This window comes from Tasmannia lanceolata, unplaced genomic scaffold (assembly GCF_043159265.1).
Source record: "Tasmannia lanceolata isolate RefF3 unplaced genomic scaffold, GAP_Taslan_0.1 ptg000018l, whole genome shotgun sequence".
Classification (NCBI taxonomy): domain Eukaryota; kingdom Viridiplantae; phylum Streptophyta; class Magnoliopsida; order Canellales; family Winteraceae; genus Tasmannia; species Tasmannia lanceolata.
The window spans coordinates 5,123,920-5,136,495 of NW_027518695.1; the positions used below are offsets into that span (position 1 = coordinate 5,123,920).

Sequence of the window (12,576 nt, forward strand, 5' to 3'; positions counted from 1 at the left end):
CACAATATCTGGGATCCTTATAGGCCCCCTTGTAATTTTTTTCCTGACAAAAATTTTCATTCTATAGAATAAAGGGAATTCAAAAATCTCTAATAATCATGATCTTGGCAGTAGAAATAAAATATTTCCCAAAGTAGTAGGATACTCTCTAATTATAAAAGCAATCCTTAGTCTTTAAGCTTCCAGCTAGTATTATAAAAATATAGAAGTTGCTTTCACAGTTTTAAAATTCATGGAACCCCAAGTTGTTGTCACCATCTTCAGAGGGACGAGGGTCTGCAGTTTAGAGTTCCAATTACATGTAGTGCCGAAAGAATCTCCATTTTAACTTAGCATGATTTTAGCAATGTATTTGCAATATGTCACTTCAATCTCACCCCATGCGCCTTTCTTACTTACCAATCATTAAAAGAGAGCACAAATTCAAATAGTCTAACAGCTTCAGAAACATAAAATCATCTACTAACTTTATTCTTTGCAAGGAGATATATGTTCAAGGGAAAAAGCTTACTTTTTCATATTTTCTAATTTTTCACCGATTAACTTCCATATATGCTTGTTAATGTCGCTCAAAATCAAAGTGTATTGCAGAGCAAAGAAAAAAAAGTTCACAAATAAGAGAACAAAGGAAAATATATATAGAGGAAGTTCTCATTAGAGAATTTAAGCTCAAGAAAGTGAGTCGAGATAGAAGACACAAAAGGGAAATAAAAAGCTAGACTGAATAATATCTCATCTCTCCATGACAGAAGTATTTCACCTTCAACTTTTCATGATATGTTTCTCCCCCACATAGCTAGATAGAAGCAAAAGGAAATTGATTATAGATAGGCTTACACTGGTAAGCATTTGCGAGATGTCGCATTACATCCACCTGAGCTCTGAGGCAGACAATGTAATCCATAGTTTCTTCTAACAAAGATAACTCATCCAAGGATTCTCCTCCTGGTATAAGACATTTTAGCACTTGGGTTCTTCTCTTTAGCATTCTCTTGGCAATTGCACTCGCTACACTTCTCTTGGGTGCACACTTCCTTATCCTACGCATAGTATAGCTCCTTCTCAAGATCCTGTTGCTGCCTGCCCTCTTGCATGTGAGATATGCATGACATGGCTTTGTTTGCCTGTCGATTTTCTCACCCAAGATATTTCTCACAAGGGTCTTGTTCTTCTCTTGTTTGGAGACATTTCTGATAATCGCACGGCTCCAATTCACTCCATTTCTAGCAAAAGCCAAGGCAACATCTGATGAAAGCTTGATAGCCCTTTTCCTCTCCAAAAAGCTCATATTCTTGGATGAAAGATCAACTTGTAGAAGACCCACCAGCAGTTTCTTGAGAAAAACTTGTTTGAACAAGTTTGTGTCTTGCATGGCTTTGAATGGAAAGGAAAGACAACCAAAATCCTTATTTTTATAGTGAGTCTCAAAACTAAGAAGTGAGGAAGAAAGGAGCTTTTGATTTGAAATGGGTTCTGTTCAAAAGCAAGAAAGGGGTATGATTTACAACTAATCTTGAGAAGCACAGAACCCAAAAGGGAGGAAGGAATGCTTTTGATATGAAATATGTGTAATTCAAAAGCAGGGAATGTGTGCTTCAACAGATCAACCTAATCTTGAGAGAATTCCAAAGTAAATAGGTAGAAAGGCTTATGAATTGAAATGGCTATCGCCTAAATGCATGGAATGTGAATGATTTACTAGTTTCTCAATCAAAGACGCAAGCTTTTGTGAATGTTTCCTCTGCAAGGAGAAGTAATGTGAAAGTGTACATGTACCCTGCCAAGACCTTGATTTAAGGGTTTTGAAAAATAAGTGGTTGGAGAGGGCAGGCGTGTAGGCGAGTGTCAGATGAGCGTTCGAAGGATCTATCAAACTCTTAGATGCCATGAAAAGGGAAAAACAAGAGGGAGAGTGAAAAATCAGAGAATTGTGTAGAACACTCACTCAGTTGCTCAATGGGGGTCGTGGGGCCTTGGTTGAACAGACACATCACATGCATGCACATGCTGGCCGTGGCCCACTACAATCTTATATAGCTGTATAGACATTAAGTACTGAGGGAAGAAATCAAATGTTAAATGAAACCTAGGATTTGGGCTCCTAGGGTTTGTGTGATTATTTTTTATTTTCCTATTGCAATTACAAAATTTTACATGGTTGTGGGTCTTGTGAGACCTTTTTAAGAGCAGTTATCTATTGAAAATCACTAATATTTGATGATTACAATCAGACTTAATGACTGTTTATATAGAGTACTAAGGAAATAAATATAAAATAAAAATAAAGATTTCTTCAAAAAAAAATAAAAAATAAAGATAAATGTCTTAGAATATTATACTAATCTAATATTCTAACTCTGTTCACTTATTTTTAAAAGTAAAGTATTGGACTTTTTAAAAGTAATTAAGTAAATGGGTTATCGTCTTTGTTTTTTCAATGGCATTTTATTTAGGGGACTCCATATTTTGATAACGGCACTAATGACTTTGCGGTATCCCATTGGCCTCGGGCAGACTCTTATTTAATATTTTATTAAACGTTTACACAAACTAGAGGGCGAGCCTTGGCGCAACGGTAAGGTTGCTCCATTGTGATCTGGTGGTCACGGGTTGGAGTCGAGTAAACAGCCTATCTGCAAAGTAGGGCTAAGGTTGCGTATATCTAGCCCTCCGCAATGGCAGAAGCCTCGTCCACTGGGCTGCCCTTTTTTTTTACACAAACTATATACACATCATCTCCCCCCCCCCCCCCCCGGTTGGGATATGAAGAATTTCTAACGCTGCTGAGTGGGAGCCCAAAATTTTGAAGTATAAATGATTAAATAACACCGACTCTAGCGGCTTAAGCTTGCGGAGTAATTGGTTATTTCACATGGTATACAGCAACTGCTGTAAGGCTCGGGCCGGGAAGAAAATTTAGAGGAAGAAAAGAAGACAGAAAATGAAAGAATTTGTGTTAGGATCCTAAGTGGGTAGAAGGCCTAGCCTAACATATTCCATCAATCCTTGAACTTTTGACGAGTAGGATACTTAATTTTTGCATTTGGTATCAGTGCCACCATCACTTCCCTTGTTCGAGTCATGAAAGAAGTGACTTGTGAAAGAGTTATATGGAGCAATGAAGTTATTGATAATAGGGCGTGGGAATATCGTTCCCATGGGAAATGGTTTTTATTCTTTATTTACTTTGCTTCAATAATAACATATCCTAAGAAATGGGTCATGATTTTGAGGTATGCTTTTTCAACTTTAAGGGTGAGTGGAAGATAAGATCGGTCATGATTTTGAAAAGAAAAATAAAAATTCAGGGTGTTGGCTCCGCAAAATCTCTCACATGGTCGCCACATGGGGTTCTTAATCGCTTGACTCACAAAAGGAGTTGCTCTGCTCCCTTTATCAGTCAGAAGTACACTTTTAACTTCATGCCTCTTTCTCACTTGCTTTCACGAGATATTCAATATCTCCTCTCCATCACAAACTGGCCACCAAAACCTTTGTCTAGTAACGGAAATATTTCAGAAAATAGTCATTAACTATGGTGTATTTTTCTTTTATGTTTTTCATTAAATTCACTAGTAAAAAGATATGGATGAGGAGGAGAAATTAACTGGATGTCTCGTCATCCACCCTAAGGCTGTGTTCGGTGACGTTTTGTTGATTCTTCAATATAACAGACTAGAAACGGGATAATGAGAATCTTCCCCCAAGCGGATCTTTTTTAGCTTCAGAAAATCTCATTCTCCCTTATAACTTAACTCCAAAAAGATCAGGATATATAGAAATGGGCTTTATGGGCCTGGTTACCTAACACCATAAAATAAGATTTTCGGAGCATACCCATGACTTTAAGCCAAAGAGCCACACCGGGTAAAAGGTAAATAGTTCTGACGGGATTTTAAATTGAAAAATTACCCTTCATATATACTCTCTCATTTACAATATGAAGGGAATTTCAATACATTAATACCCATTAATCAGATCTTGGACATTTTGAAAGATTGACTGGCCTATATATGGGTTGGATCTTATACGATTTTGAACCTTAGAATATAAATCTGAATCGTGACAGACAGATTCAATCGATGTGCCTAAATGGTGTCAAAAAATTTGGAACATTTGGATCCATCAGACCGTCTAAATCCATTTACACACATAAATACGAGTTTTTAAACACCCCTCATCATCAAAACTAAGGGTGATAATATCGATTTCTAGAGCTATGTTTGACAACCGTGAATTTTTTTGCCATGAAATTTTAGCTTATCAAGTGGTGAGGGAGGACTAGGGGTACGACTGTGGAGATGGTAAGAAATTGCTAAAAAGCTGGGGGAAAATAAATTGTATGTTAATTCGAGAGTTTTTCTTTTCCTTGTTTTACAGCCTTTTCGCATCACTCATGCCCTATCTAGCCTGTCAATCTCCTGCCCTCCCTAGTTCTCTCTCACCACTTGATAAACTACAACTCCATGGGAAAAAAAATTCACGGCAGCCAGACGGCCTAAAACTTAACTTTACTAAGAATTTGGCCATAAATGTGTAAAGTAATTTAGGTTAGATGCCAAAAGAAGGGAAATGATATATTCACCCCCTTTTAATCCTTCTCCAGGCCAGATTCTTCTTGTTTAAAAGTGGTCATAAATACCAACTTGGGTCAGGTACAACCCGAACCCAACGGGTTCAACCTGATTTTGGCTAGCCAGGTTGGCATTTCCTTGGGTTGGGTTGGGCCCGATTTAATTTCAGGTTGGGTTAGGGTTGAGGCCTTGGCAACCCGACCGGAACCGGACCCAACCTCCATCCTCTAATTCTATCATGATTTTCTTAGGGTTATATTTGTTTCTTGTATCTTTTTGTTTGACCCTAAGTGAACCCGAACCCAACCCTACTCAACCTGACCCGATGTGGGAAAAACATGTTAGAAGGGTTGGGTTAGGGTTGAGAGATTTAGAGGCAGGTTGGGTTAGTGTTGACCATCCTCAGCCCGAGGCTTGGTTTGGGCCGGGTTAGGGTTGAGGGAATGCTATCTCAGGTTGGCCTAGGGTTGGCCTCAACCCGATCCAACATGACCCGAGTTGCACTTCTAATAAATACACTAGCAAGGTGGCCCGAGGAAGAAAAGGGGGCGAATATATCACTTCCCCAAAAAGAGGTTTTGTTAATTTGAGGATGATTTTCTTTTTTGGTTTGGCTAAATCCTACAATAATCTAAGTAATAGCGAATGACAGAGGATACGCAAGGACAAGTTGCCCTGTATATAAGAGGAACTTATTTATGTAAGCCAGCCTGTCCTAGTCCATCAATGCCATGAGGTGTGTCCAAATACTAACTTTCCTAAAGTGCAAAATCCTTTTCTTTCACTGTGACTAAACTGGCCTCACGCCAATCATTCCACAAGGGCCACTTAATTCATTTTTATGGGTCTTTCCTCAATACTTTGTGGGTATTTTCGTCCGAAAATTTTAAGTGAATGAAGATGGTTAACCTACAAGGTTCAAGTTAAGAAAACTCTCACTTCTTATGACACGTCTCCACGTGACTAGTATTAGTGCACATTAAAATGGGACAGTACATTCACTATTCTTTCTTTCTTTCTTTTTTAACGAGAAAGCATATATATTCATCAATAAGAATGGTAAAAAACTGATGTAGTATGCTCCATGCCTAGTTAATGAGATCCAAAATCGCGCGGGCACACACACACACATGAGATTTGCTAGGCAATTTTGCATAAAGCCACGTTGCACTCACTTTTGCAGGAGAGAACATCCGTGTCAGATGAAAATAATGAATAAGACAAAATCTGCTAAAAAAATGAGCCTCGGTGGCTGATATTTTTACCTTTTCCAGCATTTTCATCTCCTCTTGTTTGTATGTTCATAAAAAAAATAATTGTATTTCACCTCCTTTTGTGCGTCTTATTCTTCATTTTCAGAAAAAGACAAACAGAAGGGTGGAAATATCATTGCCACATATAGATATGAATAGAACACCCCCACTATCACAGACACATGGACACACATGTATGGGCTCCCCATGTCCCAACAAAGGCATACAATCCTCCCCACATGAATGATGAGAGAATAAGGAGTAAGGAGGGAACACCATCTTTTACGTTTTCAAAAGATGAGCGCTTTTCTTGGGGCCTATTTGTTTTCAAACCTCTTATTACATTATTACTTATGTACTGTTAGGACCTTGTTATGAATGAAAAGGGTTATATGATAACTATCAATCTTCTTCTTTTCCCCATGTCTCGTGACTTTACAGACAAAAGACTATTTGATTAGTGGTATTTTTTACCTTAAAACAAGGAAGGAGGCTCGTGGGCTTCTTTTACTTAAAAGTCCCCTTGTTTAAGCAACGTGGCTTGGGAGAAAATATGCATTAGAGGAGAAATGGAACAAGGAGTTAAATGACAACCACTTTAAATACATACAGTACTGTTGCATATATATCAATCAACTTGAAGTTTTAACACCTTGTGTTTGTGATTTGCTTGTAGTTTTTAGAATAAATGTTCTTTGTTTTAAATTCTGTCAAATGCTTTTGATGGCATTCCTTGTAGTGACTAATTTGTTCCAATTATCAGATTTGGTTAAGGAGACATTAAAAAAAGTGAATGATCATATTAAATGCACTTGTATAACACATTTGTGAGACCCATTGTGCATGTGCCAACTGTAATGACATCAACATGATCAACTAGAGTTCAACCAGTGGGATTCATCAGATGGAGTTCGCGGAAAGCCATTTCGGGGCTCACTTTTGCAGGAGAGAACAGCCACACAGGTCACTTTTTAGCAGATTTTGTTTTATTCAGTTAACTGATCTAAGGTGGTTGCTCTGTCCTGCAAAAGTGAGCCCCGAAATGGCTTTCTTCAAAATTGCCTAGTAAACATAGGATGAAGTGTAATGAGCCGATTTTGCGGTTTGGATTGGGCTTCGAAAAGCAAGTGAAGGTCTCTATCTCTCGTGCCCTCCATTTAATGCTACGCACGTGCATTGAGTAATTGGAGTGGTGAGCTTGTGGCTTAAAATCTTCTTTGAAGGGTACAATGTGGAAGATATTGCTTTGCAAGGAGAGTGGTCAGCTTTCCTTCCCCACCGAGCTAGCCCCTTGTTTGCTAACATGAGTGTATGAACCAACCCCACCTAGATCTTTATATATATATATATATATATATATATATATATATAAAGAGGAAAGTGTCTCTAGTCTCTCCCCTAGATAAGCTTATCTACTCCTCCCTTTAAAAAAACACGGTGGGCCCACGCTGTTTGGATGATCCAAAGCATTCATTTGATAGGTCCTAACATAGATAGGGTGTACCCAAAAAATCAGCACCAAAGGGTTATCCTAGAACTTCATTTTGTGGTGCCTTGTGGTACCCATTTTGGACACATATAAACGTCCCGTTTATATGCGTCCATTTTGGACACGGTGTGCCCAACAAAATGAAGTTCTAGGATGACCCTTTGGTGCTGATTTTTTGGGCACACCCTATCTATGTTAGGACCTATCAAATGAATGCTTTGTATCATCCAAACAGCGTGGGCCCACTGTGTTTTTTTAAAGGGAGGAGTAGATAAGCTTATCTAGGGAAGAGACTAGAGACACTTTCCTCATATATATATATATATATATATATATATATATATATGTGTGTGTGTGTGTGTGTGGGGGATTTGCTAAGGTCCATCGCAAAAGATATTTCGCGGCTGCTCTGTCGCACACCGGACCAGCCACCTCGTCCGGCTGGTCCGGAGTGCGACATACCAGCCGCGAAATGCCTTTTGCGATGGACGCTAGCAATTCCCAAACGTGCAGAGTTGTTCAATTATAAAGAGGTATCAACCTATTCCAAACTACAGTACATCACAAACAATGGAATGCAGGTTGCAACTTATTTATTCTTGCTCAATAAGAAATGCATATTAACCTACCAATCTGAAGCAAGAGCAAAGATACAAATTTTTTTTTTTTTAAGGGTAAGAGCAAAGATAAAATGAATGATTGCTGAAAGCAAATGCTGCAAGCTTTCTTTAGGACAACCATCTCATTTATATTAGAGAAGCATAAATAAGCATGCAATAAGATTGTTATCATTTCACACGTACAATGGTTTCAGGGATGTGCACAATAACCAAGTGAATTGAGTCTATAAACATCAACCAAATAATTCTCTCGAGAAAATGAGAGAATTATTAGAATTTCTCCTAAAATTCTAATAGAATAATACATCACTTTTTTGACTTTTTTTAACAAAGGCACCCATTCAACCCACATATTTTCAATCATACCCCCTCCTTTATGCTTTTTAACAAAGGCACCCATTAAAGCCACATAATTTCAATCCTACCCCCCTGCTTTTTGCTTTTGTAATAAAAAAATTGGACAAAGTCAATATAGTCACGTTTTTTCTTTGCAAAATTACAGATTTGGTACATATGTTACATAATAATACGGATTTTTGTGAACATATTGCATAATACTATGGATTCAAAACACCTTTCAAAATATTGACGAACCCGATTATTTTTTAATACATAACGTGTTTATTTAGTACATAATACTACAGATTTCGGCCACCTGTCAAAATATTCCAGGTCCCACTCGAATGCATGGGTTTGGCTATAGATGGTGCGTGAGACCCACCTGTCAAAGCATGAGTGTGAAATACTCCACCGCATCAAATGGGAAAGTGATTAACCATTTATATTTTTCTCTCCCTGTGCATCGCACGGGTGTTTTTACTAGTATATATATATATATATATATATATATATATAGAGAGAGAGAGAGAGAGAGAGAGAGAAAGAGAAGGTACTCCCTGGAGTAGATAACTTATCTACTCCCTAAATAACAGTTCGGGCCACATTGTGTGGGTGATCCAAAGCATTCATTTGATGGGCCCTCACATAGATAGGGTGTGCCCAAAAAATCAGCTTGATAGGTTCATCTTAACCCTATGAAGTGTGGAGGCAAAAATGGACATGTATAAGCCTGCACAAATCTAACCATTTTTTGCCTCCACAGTTCATAGGGTTAGGATGATCCTATCGAGCTGATTTTTTGGGCACACCCTATCTATGTGAGAGCCCATCAAATGAATGCTTTGGATCACCTAAACAATGTGGCCCCAACTGTTATTTTAAGGTAGGGAGTAGATAAGTTATCTACTCCAGGGAGTACCTTCTCTTCTCTCTCATATATATATATATATATATATATATATATATATATATAGGAGGAAATGGTTTGTGAACAGCTACTCAGATAAGCTTATCTGAGCAGTGCTCACAAACTATAGGGGGGGGCACATTTTGGGGGTGATCCTAAGCATTCATTTGGAAGGCCCCATCATGGATGGGGTGTACCAAAAATCAGCTCCATTGGATCATCTTAGGGTGTCTATAATCTGCCCATTTTTTCCCTCCACAAATGGAAAGGTTAGGATGATCCAATGGAGTTTCTTAAGATTATAAGAAGTGGGCTTAGTCTCATAATTCTATATAAATAGAGTTTCTTAAGATTTAAATAAGGTGGGCCCTCTTATAATACAATAGGAGGAACACCTGGATTAGGGGTGGACATGGTTCCGGTTCAACCCGAGGAACCGAACCGAACCGGCCACTTTGGTTCGGTTCGGCTCGGTTCCATATTTAAATGGTTTGATTCCGGTTTGAGATCCTGGAACGAGTGGAAATTCGGTTCGGTTCTGGGTTTGGGATCACGGAACCGGGAACCAAACCGAGAACCGACCCTCAACTGATAAAATCACCCCACCCCGAATGGTTTCCGATTTTCCGTGAGAAAATCATCCCCCCCCCCCCCCCCCCGCGCCTTTTAACGTTTTGCTTTGCCTTTTAATTCACCCCCTTTAACGATTTGCTTTGCTTTTAGTCTTAAAAAGTTAAAAACGAATAAAATCCCAATCGTAAAAACGAAATCCTAGTTTTCTGTTTTCCACTCTCGCCGTCTCCGACTCTCTCCAAAACTCCAACCTCGCAAGGCGCAAGCTCCTACTCTCGTCATTTCCTTTTTTTTGCATCAATTAGGATTCTTGTGGATATACATTGCAGAGATTAGGGTTCTTGTGGATATACATTGCACCTAGGTAAACCTAGAACCGAACCGATTAAGTTCCAGAGATAAATGGTTCGGTTCTGGTTCCAAATTCACGGAACCGATTACATATGGTTCGGTTCTGGGTATACCCCCACAACCGAACCGAACCATGTCCACGCCTTATGTGGATCATTCAACCCTACTAAACATGACACGGTCCCATCTGGTGAAAACTTAACTCGGAATTAGAATATTTACTACACCCGAGAGAGAGAAAGCAAAGGTGCAGAGGAAAGTACCAAAGAGGGCAGTCATAAAAGCCGTCCAGCTTTTATTTAGAGAAGATCCATCGAATCTACAACTACTCATAAGGCACGCCGAAACTGCCTTTCTTTTGTTAGCCAATAAATCTTACGTAAGCTTTCTTCTCTGCAATCTCAGAGAAGACTACTTTGACCATGTGTTGTCATGTCCGATGATGATCAAAGTCACTTAAAGGTTTGGATTCTCTGTCACGCAAGAACAATTACAGTCAACATAACCTACCCCTATGTCGTACTCTAACTCTATAATTAAGTACCCACACATATACACATTCGTGGAGAAAAACTTACAGAGAAATCTAAAAAGCTTACAACTCTCTTTCATGTATATTTTTCGCCCTACACTGTACAAAAGATATCGTCTGCAAGTTCCTCTGACCTGGGCTTTTAGGATCTTCGAGCCTGCATGATCATCATTCATGAACGAATGCATCCATGCATGTATTTGGAAATTTCGTGCATTTTGGGCTACGTATGTGAGAAGTATGTTGATGTAGAACCCCCGCATGCACACGTTCATGGATGCTCATGTGGAGAGAAGTGAGGTTTGACTAACAATCACTTGTTAGTAGATTTGTTCTGGTTATGTTCTGCTAAAAAAACAATTTCCTTAGATAAAAATTGAGATCCCCAAATTTTGGGGGGCAACCAAAGAGGCCCTAAATTTATGAGTTTTACTACCAAAAAATATATTATTATGATCGTAAAGATCAACCTTGGTCTCACATAGGCACATAGCATACATTGTGATCAAAATCATTGATTTGGTGGACCCCTACGAGGCGAGCTATATGATTCTAGTCCCAATATATAAGACCAACCGTGACAAAAAGCGACAGTTTTAGCTTCTGTTGATGGGCTCCAGATGACAACTTAGTTGAACAAGGTTGTTAGATCATCTAATTATGGTGTGATCAACTGCAATGGATTAAGGCTTGTGAGTACTCGCAAGTTCACTGGATTTTATTTTGCACATGTGAAATGTGTTCAGATAACACCAACTGTAATGGCTTATACAATCTTTTGGAGTAATTGGTTGTTTCATAAAATGCAGGGCCTGGTGTCACCTAATCTTTTTTTGTAGCACTACAATATTATAAATCATAATATATAGATTCCTTCAGTACAATGTGAATTGCTTGTACGTAAGATATTTAACCACATGGGTCATCTATTAGAGCAGCATTAGGTTGTCTAGGTGCTAGATGGGGCAACTATATGTTAGATTAGGCTTCTTCTGTCTTTATCTATTTCAATGTTTGTTTAGAGGAATGATAGATACAAGGGCCCTCTTTAAGCAAAGGCTAATTAAGAAGGGCACTGGAATACATCCACGTCATTAGAGTGCAACCGAATTCAGCTTCTCATCTGAATTTTAAAATGACGCAGATCTATTCAAGGTCCCTTCTCCAGCCCTTTCATAAAGAGGGCCCTTCATATATCTATCACTCCTCATTTTTTTTTAATGGCATCTCCATTTCTATCTTTACCCTTTTGAATACTTTATATAAGCTTTAACTGGAGACCATTGTTATCAACTGTTAGTAATTAATTAATATCCTATAATTAACCTCTTCAAACTCTTTATTCATCAAATTTTTACCACTATATATCATACATAAAGTGCTCCATCAGTTATCATTAAATCAATACCAGTAGAATGTAGTCTGGTAAGTAATTCAATAATAATTTTCTAAAAAAAAATCGAATGTATCAATCTATCTAATATTATTTGCTTAGTCAGTTAGCCAAAACTTCTTAAGAATTTCAAATGCATCTCTATTCAATTACCGGATAAGCTCAAGTCACTTAGCAATGTTTTGTTTTTTTTATCTTGGTTTTCCTCCCAAGGAGATGGAAACCTTTACAGTTTACACTGACCATAAACCCAATGTACAAAGAAGTCAAAGATATCAACATAACTCAGGAGTACTGCAACAGCGATAGAGACAGAACGAGAAGCTCTTATTCTTGATTCTCCTTCCCCTTCAAACTACAAACCCCTTGAAGCAACAAGTACGTTTCACGAATTGCGTGATTTGGGAGATAAAAGATGTGGTTTTGGGGAGCTGTTTTTTTTCACGTATGAGTCAGATAATTATACAGCCTTGTACTTATCTCCAATTAGTCACCCTGCTCTTTTGTTTTGTCTTCAGAGAACTCTTCTCACACGCTGTCTTGTA

At 38.4% G+C, this 12,576-nt stretch overlaps 1 protein-coding gene across 1 annotated transcript; it reads right to left on the reverse strand.

The window, feature by feature from the left end:
- Positions 1 to 615: 615 nt before the first annotated feature.
- LOC143851376 (transcription factor IBH1-like 1) lies at positions 616 to 1,933 on the reverse strand. Its single transcript, XM_077360779.1, has one exon. It carries the CDS (start codon positions 1,370 to 1,372, stop codon positions 797 to 799), a length of 576 nt encoding a protein of 191 aa, XP_077216894.1. The 5' UTR covers positions 1,373 to 1,933; the 3' UTR covers positions 616 to 796.
- Between the last annotated feature and the right edge of the window lie 10,643 nt (positions 1,934 to 12,576).

Bases quoted from the DNA above. Each gene is read 5' to 3' on its own strand.
- LOC143851376 (XM_077360779.1), bottom strand. From the start codon at position 1,372: ATGCAAGACACAAACTTGTTCAAACAAGTTTTTCTCAAGAAACTGCTG.